Here is a 20,714-nt window from a genome sequence, read left to right as displayed (position 1 = left end):
TATGAAATATTCCAGAAGGCAGCCGTTACATGTTAATTTTATACTGACCCGAATAAAATCATGATATAATAAATCATTTTAATGCTTAAAAGACGATGCCAATATATTTTATGTATCATATATATAATGACATTGGCATCGTCTTTAAATACAAATTTCTTGGTGTGGATATAAAATACCTCGAAAAATATTATGAATTGCAAAACATTTTGAAGAGATTTAGGCACAATTATACTTGGAATGTCTACAAAATAATATTATATATCATAAAACCTTGCCAAAATATTTTCAAGTTAGTAAATCCAGATGTAAAAAAGCAAACGTTGGGGTGAAGGCTATACGCGCGAAGACCAAATATTTTCTTTTTAATTTTTCGAGAATATTTTGTCATTTAATTATTTATTATCCTATTATCATTTAATTATTATCATCTATTTTAAAAGAAAAATACATAAATACTTATCCGTACTCTAATTAAAAAGATTTATAAACTTTGGTTGACGATAAAATTATTTTTAACATATATATCTATATAAATGAGCATTTTCTATTTCTTTCGCATCTGTAAAATTTCTAATAAAATCTTATGATGAATAGTGCTTCAATAATGTACCTTTAATATGCATTTGTGGAGAATATACGAAAATTTAATTCCGTAATGACTTTTCTAAAATTTAAAAGATAACAGATTACAGGATTGAAAAACAAACACACTTTCTTTTATTGAAAAAAGAATCACATTATATATATTATAGGTGAATATATTTAAAATTGTTGAAATAATTGTCTACGATTACATTATCACTGAAAATTGATTAGTGAATTGAAACTTTGTATTTGTATTTTACACTAAAATTGCAATTTTTTTTCAAAGTTTGGATGTGAAAAGATGTGCATCTGATTTTCGAATGCAAATTAAAGTTATCACTCAAACTAAACGAAGAAAAACTATTTTGGGGTAACCGAGCATTGGATAAAAAATTTATTAAAATATTCAAGTAACTAAAAGTTTTATAACTTCAGAATAGGTAATTTTTAAAAAAATGAAATAAAGAATTTATACTGAAACAGTATTCTATATTTTATCCATATACAATTCGAAAACTATTGGCTAGAAAAATACAACTACTATCATATTGAAACTATTTAATTAATACAAAATAAAACAAAAATATACAAAGGAAAAGAAATTTGTTATCTTAAATAATAAAGAGTAATGAGTTAAATCTTTAAAAAGATTATATAATTCTTATATCTGATATGAAACAGCAATTATTGCACAAAGAATATCAAACTGAATGAAAATAGATTATTTTTAAATTGCATCTATTTCAGAAAAAAAAAGCAAAAGTATCGTACCAATGATCTTTATCATGATTTATCCTTTTATTTCGTCGTTTAATTTCTGAGCATTTTTTGCATTATATATATTTTTTTATAAAAATAAACAATTATCCATTGAAATCCATTCAAGCAACGATTTTTTTTAAACAGAACTAAAGTAGAATAGTTTTTTAACTCACCAAAAAACGGAACACCTTGATAACTATTGAAGTTTCATTAATCACTTTTTTTATTTCTCACTTCTTTTAATTAGGAAATAATCAAAGTTGAACTTTTTATCTAGCATTTATAATGAAAAGGGTAATTTTTTTCCCTGATTGTAATTAACTTTTTTCATAAATATCGTTATTATATGTCACAAGAATTGCGCCATTTTTTTTATCATTCTATTGAAGTTTCTTCTATGCAACATTTTACGTTAGTTTCCGGATTCACTCAAGAGTAAAATCCGATCATAAATTTGAGCAGACGATAAAAAAAAAGTAGTTTTCAAGTTAATATCAAAAATTTAAATATTTCTTTTCACTCGTTTATTCAAACTACCGCGAGGAAACTTATTCATATCCCGAATCTACAATTTCTTTCATCATCGGGGACATATTTTCTGTAGCAACGAAGGATATTTCTTTCTTTCTTTTTTTTAAATAGAATTGTTTTCTCAAAGAAAATAATATGATCGTCGTTTATTCAGTCTTTATCCCTTAAGAGAGTTTCGCCAGAGCAATTATTATGAAAAACACACACACAAATTAAATTCTGTTTTTTTTTTTGTATATATAAAGAAACATAATCAAAGGTTTTTGTTCTCATTATTTCCTCAGCAGTACTAACATATACTAGTGATGATAAAAAAGAATGTTATTTTTTTTACCTATAAAAACTGTTATCAATATTTTATATATTATATTTGCTTGTCGATGAAATAAACAATCATTTAGTAACAGACAACGACTTTCATTAACACGAAGACACTAATACAAAAACAACAAATATACAGCCGAGACATACACACACAAAACACAGCAACGCACTACGACAAGCAATAACCCGCAAGTAGTAATCAGTAGCAATAAAAACCACAGCACACAGAGCGGAGGGGCAGAATTCAGCAGGAGGGGGGAATCTACGTAGCTTCACTCTACGGTATTTCCAAACATTTCCAACATTCTCCACTGTCTCCTCGCTTTAGATATATCCAACTGCCGACTCACTACTACACCACACAGGCCCGATGCTACTTCTACAATAAACACCAAGACTCGGAGTAGAGCTCCATTCAGCAATCGCTTGAGCTCCACACAACGATTGCTCTTCACTGGACTGATCCAACTATTCACCGTTGAATCTTTCCGTGATTACGATTCATTTCATGACTGACTTCGGCTTGACACTGCCGGCTTTTCATAGCTCCCGGAAGCGGACAGAGAAGGTTCTGGAAGAATCATGCATATCTCGTTTCCTATTGGCTCAATCTCTAAAGTTCTGGAAATTTCTAGTAATATCTATTTTGTCACCAAAGTCGCCAAATGGTCACTAAGTTTGTCGCCAAGCTCTGAGATCACCCGATTAGTATCCGATGATTAAAACGGTCTTTCTAATGATTGAACTAAACGTACTGGGAAGCAACATTACAGATTTGCAATATTATATAATATACACTAAAAATTCAACTTGTTATTTTTTTTTAAAAAAATCTTATATTCCAAAAAACGTTTTAAAAATCTGATCGTGCTTTGCTGCATATATGAAGAATTCATAAGTGAATTTGAAAAATGATTTTAAACAATGCATTAAACATACATTAGTTTGTGCAAAGTAACATGAAGCATTTATGTCGTAAAGATAGTAAACAACATATAGTAGAATAATTCTTATTTCGATACGTTCTGTGAATCAATTATTTTAATTCTCTTTAAATATTGTTAGTTAGTATTCATGGATTTATTCCAATTTTTGCTAGATTATCAATTCAACAGTTTTGTTCTAACTGTATTTAACTATCACATCGCCCCATGTAGAAACTAATAGCAAAACGTCAGTTCATAGATTCCCAAGAGGAGAATTTTACATTCATACTGAATATAACGAGAAAAAAATTATTTTCATGTTAACTCACTATTTAAATACTTCCTCTAGCGAGTTTATTTTAACTATCATAAAGAGGATTATTGCATCTGAAATCCGTAAGCTCCTTCTCCATCCGGGTTGGGGTGGGTTTTTTTTTTTGTAGCAATGACAGATATTTCTTTTTGAACAATCATTTTCTTTGCAGAAAATATTATGGACGTCATTTATTCAGTCTTTGTTCCTTAGAGCGTTTTATATAGCATTTATGATTTAAAAAAAGCATTCATTAAGAAAATTCAGCATTATGTACATATAAAAATGATAACCGTTATTCTGTCTTCTGATTTCTCCGGGGAACGTTTCTATAGTAATTGTGCGAAATTCGTCAATATTTTCATTTTATAAATACCGTATTATTTTATCTTCATAATAATGTAAACTTATCTTCTTTACCTCATAAAGCATATAAATTAGTTATAATGCGTAATGTATTGTCAAAGACAGTTATGGAAACAGATACTTTAAAATAGTATACTTTTAATGATTAGTACAGAAAAAAATTAGATTATATTTTTAAAAAAAATATTTCCAAAAATGAAATGAAAGTAATCTTATGATGACATAATGATATATGAAAATGCTCAGATGATAACTTTAATTTTATAAAAAGCATATAGGATTTTATTAGTTAATCAGGCTTCTGAATCGCCCCAATTTAAACGGATATAAAACATATTTAGCTATTTTTAAAAAGTTAAAATACATAAAAATGATAGAAATATGCTTTATACACTTCGCTTGTAGGCCAAAATAGTTTTTGGAAAAAAATAATAAAATCTAAACCGGATATTTTCAGAACAGTGATTCCATTATAGAAAAAATATATTAAACGTTTCAAACCGTATATATCACCTTATTTTATTCTTTCAGTTGATTGCCTCTAAATTCTATTAAAACATTTGATTTGCATCAAAATGTAACTGAATGAATTAACTGAATGCTTTTATCTACTGTTTATTTAAACTGAAATGTCATTTTATTATTAGATTTCTATCATGTATTAATGCAAGTATGAAAAGATAATACATATTTATACCTGGGTCATATACTGGTTATGCTTAAATATTCGTTTTCAGAATCATTCCACAGTCATATTCAATACTTAGAAGCAAATCCATTAGAGGGAAAAACTTGTGGTTTATTATATGTGTAAAAAGTTAGTAATGTTCGCACAAATTCGATTTAAATTTATTAATGTATTATTTGTATTTTATCATCACATTAAAAAGACTATTTTGTTATTGAAATCAATTAAAAAACTATTCTCAATTATTTTTCTTCTGTAAATACCCAATATAAATAATTCATTAATTCGATTTTTTATACAAGCATGTATAGCAATGTATACGATTTCTGTGTAAAATGATAAAAAATTAGCTCGATTGAAATATCAAATGAACTACATTTAAGCGATTGAAATAAATATATAGGGAATATTATTAGAAAATCAATATTAAATTCATTATAATTACTATATTTATTTATCATAATTATTGAGATTTAAAGAAAATATATATAAAAGTATAACTTTTTAACATCAGAATATAGGAGTGCTAGAACTAATTATAATCTGAAATTAAGCTAACAGAATCACTCGAAATACCTCTTACAGCATTCCTTAGCATTATTTAAAGATTGTTACTAGACGAGTGTAGTAAATGTATTCTCATTTTGTAGCAGCACTTACGTAACAAACACGCTACTATTACACTTGCATTCGAAATCTAGCCGTGAAGTGCTTTCCAGAAATTCAAATGAAGTTTCTATCGAGGACGTTGCTTCAAGAAGCATTTCAATTAGTATTAGTTTAATGTAATTAGTTTCTCAATTCCAGTGCTTCAAACAAATCCTCTTATTCGATATCAATGAAAGTTTAGAGTACCATTATCGATGATCCTCGGGTAATCGTTTCATATCGAAATGGACTGCATCATTCGCATTTTAATGGAGACATATCGATTTAAATGCTACAAATTATTTTATGTAAGGAAATCTTTTAAAGATATCGTAAAGAATTGTTATTATAAGATTGCTTGAAAATAATTTAAAACATTCAGAGAATCTAAACAATCTCATCTATTCATAAAACAAATAACAAGACAAAATTAATTCTTAATTTGCTTCTTCATCGATTTATTTAGAGCTTGCGAAGAATGTAATTATAGTTCCAAGAAAGAGACACGAAAACATGGAAAAGAAGAAGGAATTAAAAAAAAAATTAAAACAAAAAAAGTTAATTCAATGCAGAAATGACCAAATTGATAAAAAATAATAATTAAAAAATAAAATACAGCATAAAAGTATTTTAATTTTAATTATTTAAAATTTTGAAATTCATTGTCATGGAACCAATCTATAATTTAAGTTATTGGAAGAAATATAAGATTAAAAGAATTACGTAACAATATTTCATTTTATAATGAATAGCAATCAATCTAAATCTTTTTCATACTCAGCAATACTCAGGGAGTAGCATTATAAGATTTACTGTACGCCTTTTGAAATATTCTCGGAAACAAAAAATATAAATGTTTCTCAGTATGCAAATCTAAAAAAAGGAAGTCTGTGTGTATCAACTTCAGTTTTTTAATGTATTTTGATAAATATGTTTACTCTATATATAGTTAGTTAGATGAAATTCTATTACGTTTCTATGAAATGCCTTGTCTTACAAATTGGCATAATTATTATCCGACTTCATCAAATTTTAAAATTACTTTGTGGGAATTTAGCTTAACCCCTGGACCCGTATATATTTTTTTAAAATTTCCCTAATTACTTGAAGCATCCTAATTGGAATATTTATTATTATTTTAAGCCCTTTATTATTATTATAACGTCATTTGAGATATTTAATCATTTTAAGTGATTGTTGTAATTAGAATTACTTAATACTTACTAATGACTAAATACTTATTACTGCATATTTAAAATTAGAAATTCAGTAATGCGCTGCCCGAGGCGAGTTTTCGGCGTTAAATCCCAAGTATTCAATGAATAGTATACGAAAATGAAATTTGTTTTAAATGAGTTTTTCGTATTCTATTGAAACTGAAATTTGACACAGAACTATCTTGTAGTCACAAAACTACATACCAAATCAGATATATTTAAGTCACTGCATTTTTATGCATTATCGAGGTACAGCACCAGAAATTGTCAGTTTCTTGCCGTATTTGACCCAAAATTAGACAAATATTTACATCATAGACGGAACATCTAGCTACCGAATTTTATGAACGTAATTCTCTTTGTAATTATAGTGCTAACGTTTATTTGAACAGTCGGACAGGCAGACTTCCGCTGAAAGGATTTTGTTTGAAATTTATAGAAACCTCCAAATTTGGTGCAAAGACCGTATTCCAAAATTCATCTGCCTAGCTGAAGACATTTTTGATTAATATTTGTCACAGGCAGACATACATAATGTAAAAAAAAAGCTTTTTCGAATGCCAGTGGGTCTAGAGTATGGTGATTCGCCAAAATTTCCAGTTCGAATTTTTTGACGATCGCATTACGTTCTCTATAATTTGAATATGAGAAACTAAAAATGTGTTCATTTCTTTTTCTCACTTTTTCTGATTTTTCTTTTTCCTTGTATGCCCAAATCATACAAAACTGCGATTTTATGTTATTCAAAGCGATAACTACCGACTTTATTTGTGTGAAAAATATAGCATTATTGATAAGTAACTACCGACTTTATTTGTGTGAAAAATATGACATTATTAATAAGTAACTACCGATTTTATTTGTGTGAAAAATATGACATTATTAATAAGTAACTACCGATTTCATTTGTGTGAAAAATATAGCATTATTGATAAATAACTACCGACTTTATTTGTGTGAAAAATATGACATTATTAATAAGTAACTACCGATTTTATTTGTGTGAAAAATATAGCATTATTGATAAGTAACTACCGACTTTATTTGTGTGAAAAATATGACATTATTAATAAGTAACTACCGATTTCATTTGTGTGAAAAATATAGCATTATTGATAAATAACTACCGACTTTATTTGTGTGAAAAATATGACATTATTAATAAGTAACTACCGATTTCATTTGTGTGAAAAATATAGCATTATTGATAAATAACTACCGACTTTATTTGTGTGAAAAATATGACATTATTAATAAGTAACTACCGATTTTATTTGTGTGAAAAATATAGCATTATTGATAAGTAACTACCGATTTTATTTGTGCGAAAAATATGATATTATTAATAAGTAACTACTGATTTTATTTGTGCGAAAAATTTGGCATTATGGATAAGTAACTACTGATTTTATTTGTGCGAAAAATATGGCATTTTTGATAAGTAACTACCGACTTTATTTGTGTGAAAAATATTGCATTATTGATAAGTTTTTAAAATTATACACCGTGATATAATCAAATTCAGTATATTATAGATTAAATTCGAGGGTATAGTTTTTGTTCTATAATTAAAATCGCAAACCAATTAACTTCTTAAAAATTATTCATTTTTAAATTTTCCAAATTTGATCAGAAAAGCTCAAAATTTATATTACGTAGATCAAAAAACGGTACTTCATTAAATACCGTGGGTAATTCATTTCATGAAACCAATTTCAAAATTAGAAATGTCTTCCATATTATGAATAAAAATAAATAATTAAACTAACCCACTGCAAGCAAACGAAACACATGAACTAAATTAACATGACTTGGTATTCTCTCAGCGAAAGTCACGTGGTTTTGAATTATTACAAGCCTTAAGCAAAGGATAAATTAATCCTCGGTTATTTTAAATTTCCCCAACACTGAGAGACCGCAGGAGTTTGTGAAGTAACAATGCTTCTAGCAATTTGTTTTTCTCGAATTTCCGTGCAGACGCCGGTTTCAACTTTAGTAAGCCCAGTCTTGAACAAGTATTAGAAAATTAAGTGCTTTGAATATCTTTGAAAAGATAATTTTCGTCAACAAAAGAAAATTATCTAGAACACTGTACCGTGGAACATCTTGTAGGTGGTGATTGTTCTTACGTGTTTTAAATATCGAAGGACCTTTTAGGAAAGCATTATGATAAGTTGTTTGCCAATAGATTTCACAGAAAATGAAGGTCTACATTGAGAAGATGTTTGTCATTTTTATTTTATTATTTTATTAGTTAATCAAAGCAATTTACTTGAGGTATTAAATAAATTATTATTCTAAGTGGTATTCACCAACTTATTCAGTCATACCAATTATTTTATATTTAGCAACATTTGGAATTAAATTCTGTTTTTGAGTATCAAATGTTTACATTGATAATCCGACGACAATGCGAAGTTTTACTGCAACAACTATCATATATATATATATCACTTTCAAATTTTTTGGGAGTGTACAGGGGATAAAATAGAAATTCGAAACTAATAGAATCTTTTCTGTGATATCGAACAATTTATCTGTCCTTTAATGTATGATCTCTTTTTGTTGGTGAATTTTTTGTCAAATAAATTAAAAGATACTTCACAACAATATCTGTATTCAGATGTCGAATCTGAATATTTAGATTAAGGGAAGAGAATCTAAGGATCACAATAAAAAGTGCGATTTTGTTAGAAAAATAGAAACGATTTGTCTTTTTTCTAAATCGATGAAAAATAATATTTTCTGTTTTCAGTAATTACGTTCACTTTCCAATACCAGCTATATCATTTCATTTTCATATTTAAATTTGTAAGCTATTTTTCTTTACAATACGTTCATGAATTCGTTCAAATCCAAACATTCAAAACTGCAAAGTTTCTGTAAATATATATTGAAAAATATGTTAAGAAATTTATAGATTTACATGGGATCATTCAAATCTTCGCTCACAGAATTATTTTCTTCTTCGCAGTTTCGAATCTGTTATGAGAAAGAAACTGGATAGAGCAACCAAATCAACATGAAAATTACCAGTATTATATAAATATTGTTTTATTTTAAAGTTGTTCAAGGAAAAAACATTATTTCCAAAATGTTACATAATATAACAATATCACAGTTTGTCTCAGTGATGGATGAAAATTGTCTTTTGGAACGCTGTCAACAAATTGGTAAATTGCAACAACTATTACATGAAACTTCTTCCGGGTTTCTGGCAGCATTCTTCTGTTTAATAGGCTTTGAGTGTTAGATAAATTATTTTTACTTTAATCTTTTATTCAAAAGGAAATTACTAGCAATTGTCTGCAAACTTTTCCATTTTATTGTGCATTACAAAGATTTTGCAAGTTTTCGCAAAATCAAGATTTATGACATCGTCAACATTATAAAATATTGCACATGCTTGCAATTTTCAAATACAACTTTCACTCTCTTTGCTATACTTTTATATTTGAAGGATTAAAATAAAGAATCGCATAGAAAAATAATTCACAAATGCTGTTTTTTTTATAAATTGCGAACATTTTTAACTAATATTACTACCTTTTGAAAACAATAGATTTTCCATTCTACAATTAATGCACAAATTGTAATTTCATCCATGTTAAACATCTAAAAGACTGTATAAAAATTAAAATATCTATTTCAAAATTCTAAAAATAATTTTAAATTATATTTTTGTCACATCGGAGGTTTGGAGTCTTTTCCTCTACGGGAGAGATTGTACCATGGCCGTTGAAGGCTCTTAGGACTCAACTACTGCTGTCGGTAATGCAATCGTTTTAGTCCAGATTAATTATAATATAAGCCTTAAGGCTGGCTAGGAATAGTTATTTTGAACTTATGCATATTTATATTATATTATCTTTTTACCACTTAACTGTTTTATGTTCTTTACTATCTAATAAGATTTCTGTTTTGGGAATATTTTCTTATTTTGATTCAAATGGAAATTCATTGGATACTTGACTTATCTATATATTGGAAGTAATTTTAATATTGAATTATAATCGTTATGAGTAGTTATTTTTTGCTTCAAACTATCAAAATTCGATAAATCTATCCACGTATGGCACTCGGACAAAACAGTTAAGTGGTTAATACATATGGTGCAATGTGAACAATTACAATAAATAAATCTATTTTATGATTTTTTTTTGTATCGAAGTTTCAGAAATCCGCCCAAGATTTTTTTTTCAATTTTTTTCTGTAGTTTACGAGTTATGAAAATTTTAAAGCATTGAAAAATTGTGTTATAAAACATACATCCATATTTTAAAAGATCTTAAATCATTCAGAAAGTAAGAAGAGACGTTTCCTTATACTTTTAAAACTTCATCATAATACAAAACATGATTTTTATTATAGCATAAAACCAATTATATTTAGTATGGAAGTCATAATTTCCCTTTTTTTCTTGCAATAAAAAAATAAAAGTTAACTCCTTATTTTTTTAAGAGCGAAAGACAATATATATAAACATAACAATTAAGATTGCGCCAAGAAAAAAACTGAATTTTAATAATCCAAATGAGTAATCATGAAAGAATTACTTTAGATTTTCATCAATGCCAATCTCATTTGATAATTACTGTCAATACTATTACATGTGAAGATATACTGCGCATTTTTATTAAAATACAGAAACTACAAAGTTGTGATTCAAAGTCTATTTGAAACCATTATGTAATTGGCTATCAATAATAATCACTAGAAACATTCAGAAAAATATTTTTTTTAATTATATTCATTTGCATTTTATTTTTCTTGTCATAGTGCTCACTTGAAACATTTATGCATTTCGAATAACGCTTTCCTATCATTAATTGTATTAAATTAATCATGAACATGAAATTCACAGCAATGTATAAATGTGAATAAAACAATGTATTCACAGCAATGTTAAAATCTCATATAAAAGAACAAAATTCCGAAAGTATATTTATTAGAGAGTATGCAAGAAAGTGTTCAGGGTGAGCACTAATGATGGCTAAATTTCCTTTCCAACCAGAATTCCTTCGAATCTCGAAAATGCCTTCATAGGAACTCAATAATCAAAGAAGAAAATTTAATACATTATATATATATTATGGAATTTGGAGCCGGATTTTGTGATAACATTTATATCTTTCTGTCAAACGTTCATTTTATTTACCAGATCCTAGATATTAAACGTTAAAAAATATTCCAGTAACGATCACATGCTATTAAAGATCTTTTGCAACTATTATTCTCGAATGCTCTATGATTAATAATACGCAAGTATATTTATTAGAGAGTATGCAAGAAAGTGTTCAGGGTGAGCACTAATGCTGGTTAAATTTTTTTTCCAATCCGAATTCCTTCGAATCTCAAAAATGCTTTCATAGGAACTCAATAATCAAAGAAGAAAATTTAATACATTATATATATATATATTATGGAATTTGGAGCCGGATTTTGTGATAACATTTATATCTTTCTGTCAAACGTTCATTTTATTTACCAGATCCTAGATATTAAACGTTAAAAAATATTCCAGTAACGATCACATGCTATTAAAGATCTTTTGCAACTATTATTCTCGAATGCTCTATGATTAATAATACGCAAGTATATTTATTAGAGAGTATGCGAGAAAGTGTTCAGGGTGACGACCACTAATGCTGGTTAAATTTTTTTTCCAATCCGAATTCCTTCGAATCTCAAAAATGCTTTCATAGGAACTCAATAATCAAAGAAGAAAATTTAATACATTATATATATATATATTATGGAATTTGGAGCCGGATTTTGTGATAACATTTATATCTTTCTGTCAAACGTTCATTTTATTTACCAGATCCTAGATATTAAACGTTAAAAAATATTCCAGTAACGATCACATGCTATTAAAGATCTTTTGCAACTATTATTCTCGAATGCTCTATGATTAATAATACGCAAGTATATTTATTAGAGAGTATGCGAGAAAGTGTTCAGGGTGACCACTAATGCTGGTTAAATTTTTTTTCCAATCCGAATTCCTTCGAATCTCAAAAATGCTTTCATAGGAACTCAATAATCAAAGAAGAAAATTTAATACATTATATATATATATATTATGGAATTTGGAGCCGGATTTTGTGATAACATTTATATCTTTCTGTCAAACGTTCATTTTATTTACCAGATCCTAGATATTAAACGTTAAAAAATATTCCAGTAACGATCACATGCTATTAAAGATCTTTTGCAACTATTATTCTCGAATGCTCTATGATTAATAATACGCAAGTATATTTATTAGAGAGTATGCGAGAAAGTGTTCAGGGTGACGACCACTAATGCTGGTTAAATTTTTTTTCCAATCCGAATTCCTTCGAATCTCAAAAATGCTTTCATAGGAACTCAATAATCAAAGAAGAAAATTTAATACATTATATATATATATATTATGGAATTTGGAGCCGGATTTTGTGATAACATTTATATCTTTCTGTCAAACGTTCATTTTATTTACCAGATCCTAGATATTAAACGTTAAAAAATATTCCAGTAACGATCACATGCTATTAAAGATCTTTTGCAACTATTATTCTCGAATGCTCTATGATTAATAATACGCAAGTATATTTATTAGAGAGTATGCGAGAAAGTGTTCAGGGTGACCACTAATGCTGGTTAAATTTTTTTTCCAATCCGAATTCCTTCGAATCTCAAAAATGCTTTCATAGGAACTCAATAATCAAAGAAGAAAATTTAATACATTATATATATATATATTATGGAATTTGGAGCCGGATTTTGTGATAACATTTATATCTTTCTGTCAAACGTTCATTTTATTTACCAGATCCTAGATATTAAACGTTAAAAAATATTCCAGTAACGATCACATGCTATTAAAGATCTTTTGCAACTATTATTCTCGAATGCTCTATGATTAATAATACGCAAGTATATTTATTAGAGAGTATGCGAGAAAGTGTTCAGGGTGACCACTAATGCTGGTTAAATTTTTTTTCCAATCCGAATTCCTTCGAATCTCAAAAATGCTTTCATAGGAACTCAATAATCAAAGAAGAAAATTTAATACATTATATATATATTATGGAATTTGGAGCCGGATTTTGTGATAACATTTATATCTTTCTGTCAAACGTTCATTTTATTTACCAGATCCTAGATATTAAACGTTAAAAAATATTCCAGTAACGATCACATGCTATTAAAGATCTTTTGCAACTATTATTCTCGAATGCTCTATGATTAATAATACGCAAGTATATTTATTAGAGAGTATGCGAGAAAGTGTTCAGGGTGACCACTAATGCTGGTTAAATTTTTTTTCCAATCCGAATTCCTTCGAATCTCAAAAATGCTTTCATAGGAACTCAATAATCAAAGAAGAAAATTTAATACATTATATATATATTATGGAATTTGGAGCCGGATTTTGTGATAACATTTATATCTTTCTGTCAAACGTTCATTTTATTTACCAGATCCTAGATATTAAACGTTAAAAAATATTCCAGTAACGATCACATGCTATTAAAGATCTTTTGCAACTATTATTCTCGAATGCTCTATGATTAATAATACGCAAGTATATTTATTAGAGAGTATGCGAGAAAGTGTTCAGGGTGACCACTAATGCTGGTTAAATTTTTTTTCCAATCCGAATTCCTTCGAATCTCAAAAATGCCTCCATCGGAACTCAATAATCAAGGAAGAAAATTTAATACATTATATATATTATGGAATTTGGAGCTTGATTTTGTGATAACATTTATAGCTTTCTATCAAACTTTCATTTTATTAAACCTAGATATTAAACGTTAAAAAAATTCCAGTAACGATCGCATGCTATTAAGCTCTTTCGTAACTATTATTCTCGAATGCTCTGTGATTAATAATACGCCAGTACATTTATCAGAGAGTATGCGAGAAAGTGTTCAGGGTGACCACTAATGCTGGTAAAATTTTCTTTCCAATCCGAATTCCTTCGAATCTCAAAAATGCCTTCATTGGAACTCAATAATCAAAGAAGAAAAATCCAACACATTATACATTTTCCTCCCGGAATCATCAATCATTTTCATAGAACTGCTCCCATAAATTACATTAATTAAGAGCGTGGCTCCGAGTAAAACTATTTTTGTGGTTCGGCGTAGTAAAGTGAAGAAATATTTCCAACCTCATCTGTCTCTGGAAATATGGACCTGGATGCACGTTATTTATAGGTCCGGAAATGAGGTGCGTTTTCCATCCGCGCTGGAATAATTACGGCAATAATTAATAAATAGATGGTGAGAATAGCTCGCAATAATTGCCGTGTGAATTTATTATGTCCCTGAATAATCTTCATTAGGATATGCACTGGAAGAGAATTAAAGAATTATTGCTCCCGGCAAAACATCTGAGGTGGAGCACAAGAACGCGACAGGTCTCAGGTATACCGAATAAATAATTGTGGCTTTTAAGAAATAAATCAGTCCAATTAAACTATATATTTACACAAACATATGGATTTTGAAGTTTTGGATTACGAATGTAATTTTATACGAGTTAATTTGCAATAAAATGAAAATGGTTAATTACATACTGGAATTTTGTATGCCAATAATAATTCATCTAATTTTAAATGATTATCTATAGTTATACAAACATCATTGATTTATATCATTATTTACACATGTAAATTTTTTTTTTTTACTTACTAAGGATTTCTACTTTATTTATGAACTAAATATTACCTTTTAAATTTTAACGGTATTACGCTTACGTAAATGGAAATGTATGCGTGAGATATTTCATTGTCAATATTTTGTTCATAAAAATCTATTAGGGTGTCCCAAAAGTTTCTTTCTCATCGCGCTATGAATGGTCTTATCTGACTCTGAGTGTGCAAACATGCAGCCTTATCTATTAGTCGTCTATGTCATCGGTTTCAGTCGTCCCAGAGCTCTATTACACCCCCAAAAAGTTCTTTTGTGCATTTGGTGGGATTGGAAAGACGTAATTTCCTACGAGCTCCTACTTCAAGGCGAAACCATAAATTTTACGCAGTGCTTTCATTAACTGGATCAATTGAAAGCTGTCATAGCAAAATAGATAAATAAATAAATAAAAATGAAAAGGACAGAATTATTGAACCGGCGAGGCGTTGTTTTTCCCCATGACAACACGAGACTACATATTGCATTAGTCGTAAGAGAAAAGCTCTTATAGTTTGATTGGGATGTTTCACCGCATCGTGCATACTCTCCAGATCTAGTTCCATCTGATTATTACTTTTTTTTAAATTCTTGGTTACGAATGTAACGAAAAAAAAACTCTTATGAGTTAATTTGTAATAAAATAAAAAAAATGGTTAAATACATACTTCACAGTTAATAATTATATTAATTATTTAATAATTAATTGCATATATAATCTTGTCTGCCAATAACAATCATTTTAATTATTATCTACAGTTATCCGAACATTATTTATTTACATCTTTATTTAGAATGTAACTTTTTTTTTACTTATTAAAAATTTCTATTTTATTTATGAAATAAATATTTCCCTTTAAATTTTAAAGATACTGTGCAAGATATTTCATTTGGCTCTATTTCGTTGTTGAAAATTTATTTTTAAAGAAAGTGAATTAAATAAGGAGTAAAATCAATATTATAAATATAATTGTTTTTTGAAAGGTATAAATTTTTAGATACTTATGTACACCAATATTTTCATAGACTCTTTTTTTACTTAAAGATGTATTACACAAAGATGGATTTTGAAGATATATTTATTACTTAATCTACACTTAGACAAAGATGGATTTTAAATTTTTTAGTTACGAATTTAACAAAACAATTCTTATGAGTTAATTTGCAATAAAATAAGAAATGGTTAATTACATGTTTCACAGTTAATAAATATATTAATTATTTTATAATTAATTACATATGAAATCTTGTATGCAATAAAAATTCATCTGGTTTTTTTATGACTACCTACAGTTATGCAAACATCATTTTTATCATTGTTTACATATGTAATTTTTTTTTTACTTAAAAAATTTCTACTTTATTTAAGAATTAAATATTTTATTTTTATTTTTAACAATATTGATTTTGTAAAATGTAAAATATTTCATTGGTGCAAGCCTACATTTAATAATAGTAAATGGAATAAGGAGTAAAAATCCATATTATAAATATAATTGCTTCTTGAAAAGTAAAAACGTTACAGATATTCATTAAGTACATCAGCAATTACATAGGATCAACCTGAAATCAAGTTTTTATTATAACTACTCCCAGTTTTTTACTACTAAATTTTAAGATCGTGCCTTAATGGGATTCAGAGAATTATTCAGTTAAACCAATAAATTAAATTCCTTACAAACCTTTTAAATGTAACAATTGTAAAACAGTTTTTAGGTCTCATTTGAAATACGAATTTTTTATAAAACGACCTGCATATAATCAATATCCTTTATATTTAGTGTTAAGAATTCACCATTTCTCTCGCTTAAGAGGCATACGAATTTTAAAATTAGATTGATAAATATTTAAAATCGATTATATCAAATTTTAAAAGTGTATCGATACAAATCTAAAAAACTCGGAATTCACATTTAAAGATAAAAGAATCTTGAAATATATTTCAATTTCATATTTAAAAGTTAATATTAAAACCAATTTTATTTTCCCAAAACAGATCTCTTTATTTTTAGATTATTCAATAAAACACAAAAGACTATATATTTTTGTACCAATATCTCAGATTTTTTCCATGAATAATTTATTATAAATTTTACACAGATTATTTTTTATTATAAATGTATTTATACTTATAACTTTAATGTCAAAAAGAAAAAAGAACTTTCGTGGTCCTGACTAAACACAAAAAATAAAAGAAAACAAATGTGGTAACATACCAGCAATTGAAAACTTAAGAAGTGCCTGTTTTTTTAATGCTGAATATAATAATAAACCATTTCATAAGACTGACAAAATTTCATGACATCAAGCGTTGATCGGCGATGAAAATGAATGAATTTAAGAGCAGAATTTCCAAATTAATGCTTCAATTATTTCTTTCCAATTATAAGATTCATCCAATCAATGGACTATTTTTATGTTTAACGAAACATCCAATTCCGATACCTCACAGCAAGAACCGCATAATACTCATTGGAAGATATCAACAAAATATCGTTCTTTTTAAATACTGACTTTAGAATAAAAAAATTTTAAAAAAAACCTTATTTCTAAAAAGAACCCAAAAAATTCATACTTCAGCGACAATCCTGATTAGATAAAAAATATTACATTAATTATATGAATTTATATAATTTCTAATTTAACATATTCATTTCCCCATCTCTGAAATTACGCAGGAATATATTATGGTTTTTAAAAAAAGTCTAAGTTTTTATCTGAAAGTGGTTGTAATATTTTAGATCAGTAGAACTATTTCTAATTATTAACATTGGTAGAAATTTTCTAATTTATATATAAATATAGAATCATTCCGTTTCTGGCTCTATTACTGTTTAATTAAATGAAATTTTCAAATTTCCATAACATTATTTCGCTAATTATTGAAAATTTAGGTTTTATTTTTGTGTTTGAAATATGTTTATCACGTTTATCTTCACCATCTTAACAACTCAGCGCTATTAATAAATTTTTGATTTCTTTCATAAAAACATTAATTTATTTTTAAGCAAGTGTTAAACTCTAAGTTATTAAAAATCAAAATCAATTAAACATAAGAAAAAAAATTATCCACTAAGTGAATATAAAAAATAAATCAATATAAATAATTTATGAACAATATAAAATAAATATTAATCATTTTTATTAAAAAAATAGAAGTTTTATTAGATTAGAATGCAGAAAGAATATTCGAATACATTTCTAGCATGAAACTCGATAATAGCTTAAAAATTAAAATTACATGATAAAATGTATATTAACAAAATTTACGACTGTCAGCTGTAGAAACTGAAAATTTGTAATTTACATGATAAATGTAAAAATTTAAAAAAAATATATAGCATGTGCTTTGGAAGTATTCCCATGAATATATCTCGAACAGATTTTAGAGGAATAGTTTAAACTGTTAAAAATTGAAAAGTGTCTATTTCATAAGAATTGTGCAGTTTCTTTCAATTTTCAGAAAAGAACCTATGCAAAGTATACGAATAACTCCTTTGAATTCTCCCACAAAGAAAAAACAATTATTATCTCGCAAAGAATCATTTGAACAAATAAGCTGTATTACCTATTTTTTTTTTTAAGTTTTCGATTCTTTTTATTAATTTATCTTTAAATTATTAGAAAGTCCACAATTTTCGAGTAAGTAATTGCGACTGCAGTACATGTGCATGAATATATTCCATCCCTGACCTTTAAAATGCACCATTTTGTATATTTCTAAATTGTATGATTTACAGATCCTTGAATATTTCAATTTTGTTAATTTTAATCATATATTGAATAAATTTTAATATTCAAAACTATCTGTATGCGTTTATGTCAGAATATGCCTATTTTTTTTTTCCTGGACAATATTTCTGCACTAAGCGATAGAATAACTTTTATGCTCTGTTAAATGATATTAAAATCAATTTAAATAAAAATTAAGAAATATTTATAAATTTTTATTTATTAATATTGCATAAGTTATTTTAGTTTTAAAATATGATTTTTCTCAAAATATTTTAATTAAAAAATTAGAACAAAATTTTAGTAATTTAAACAAAAATTTATTATTGACACAATACCAATTCAATTAGAAAATCAAGTATGATTCTTGACATAAAAAATTATATCACATTACATAATATCATATTTTAAACTCTCAATTTATGAGTTTAAATCAGAATATATATATATTTTGATTCGTGAATAATATTTCTGTAATGTGAGATAGAATAATTTTTATGCTTTGTTAAAATGATACTAAACACAACTATCCCTTTTTCATATTTAATAAGTTAAATTATTTTTTTATCCATATCTATTGTTTATGCTATTTTACATCTATTCTTGTAACAATCATAGATTTGCATAAATTTGTACATTCCTGCATATACAACATTCCTAAAAAAATTTGAAATTTAAATAAAAATTTCGAAGTAGTCATCCATTTTAATTTATTAATATTGCATAAGATATTTCAGTTTCAAAACAAAATTTTACTCAAAATATTTATTTTTTTAAAGAAATTTGTTAATTTAGTTAGACAAATAATTGAATTTATTAAATATATTATCGACACCAATTCAATTTGAAAATCAAATACGATTCTTGACAAATTATTTCACACTATGTTTTTTAGAACGTTTTTGTACTGAAAATATTTATTTCAATTTTTTCTATGAATGAAATTTTTTAAAAGCAGATAAAACTTTCAAAACATTTATTCTGTTGAGCATATTTTAGTAAATGATCTTTCTAGAAAGCGCGCAATTCATTCACAGCTAGCGCGCACTGATATTAAAAACTGCGAGAGAATAATTTAATTTAGTTGGAAAAACAAAGACAAATCCCTTAGCCCCCCTAAAAAAAACCATACATCCAAAACTTACCTATCACAGGCCTGAAGCTGATAACAAACATCCACAGTCCTTGAAAACATATAATCCACAACCTTAAATTCCAGTACAGTTGTAATCCATTCATTTTAACACTTCGTCGAACTCGCACATTTGATTAAATCAGAAGTGGGGAAAAATAGATACACCGCTGAAGCACCACCTCACTCAAACAATCCGGCAAAACCTGGCACGTAACGCACGGACGTCCGACAAAGATGAATCCGGTCTCCTCCCCAATCCCTCATCAAAGTGCATGGGCGAAACTGCAGGTCCACAATGAAACAGCAAGGAAAAAAGAAAAAAATCACTCTTATTTTATTCTTCGTCCGGGATGAGAAAGTCCGGCAGTCTTGCTGTGTCCAGATCGCTGCTCTTCTGGCTACTGTGCAGGAGATGGTTAGGAATATTTTGCTGAGATCGAAGCCGGATTGTTCCACTTGCGATGGAGGGGTGCCATCTAGCGTCCGGAAGAGGAACGCATTGGTATGCGACAACATTGTCCGGTACCGTCCGGGTGGGTTGGATTCGTAAAACGTCACAGCCAATCAAAAAACAAAAGAGAGAACAATTTATAAATTTGAGTAGAGAACTGAGGGTTTTTTTAAAAATGAAATATCTTTCAAGGGAACTAAGTAATATAAAATTATGAACCGTATATGACATTATTAAATAATCAGAAAATCCAAACCATTTTTCAGATCTAAAATTTTTTATTCTAAAGCCTTTTTTGCTTTCATGTTTACCAAATATAAAACTAAAAAATGTGTAATTTAATTTTTTT

General features: G+C 27.2%; 1 protein-coding gene across 3 annotated transcripts in view; it reads right to left on the bottom strand.

Annotated features, from left to right (window-relative positions):
* Positions 1 to 20,445, bottom strand: part of LOC129974840 (nephrin-like) — a 654,834-nt gene extending 634,389 nt beyond the window's left edge. For all 3 annotated transcript variants that reach the window (XM_056087607.1, XM_056087606.1, XM_056087608.1), the window contains exon 1: positions 19,925 to 20,445. In XM_056087607.1, the coding sequence (XP_055943582.1) occupies positions 19,925 to 20,018 (94 nt within the window). In that variant the 5' untranslated portion in view covers positions 20,019 to 20,445. The remainder of the gene's footprint in view (positions 1 to 19,924) is intronic.
* Between the last annotated feature and the right edge of the window lie 269 nt (positions 20,446 to 20,714).

This window comes from Argiope bruennichi, chromosome 7 (genome assembly GCF_947563725.1).
Source record: "Argiope bruennichi chromosome 7, qqArgBrue1.1, whole genome shotgun sequence".
Taxonomy (NCBI): domain Eukaryota; kingdom Metazoa; phylum Arthropoda; class Arachnida; order Araneae; family Araneidae; genus Argiope; species Argiope bruennichi.
The sequence above is the reverse complement of the archived record's forward strand: the minus strand, read 5'-3'. Positions and strand labels throughout refer to the sequence as shown.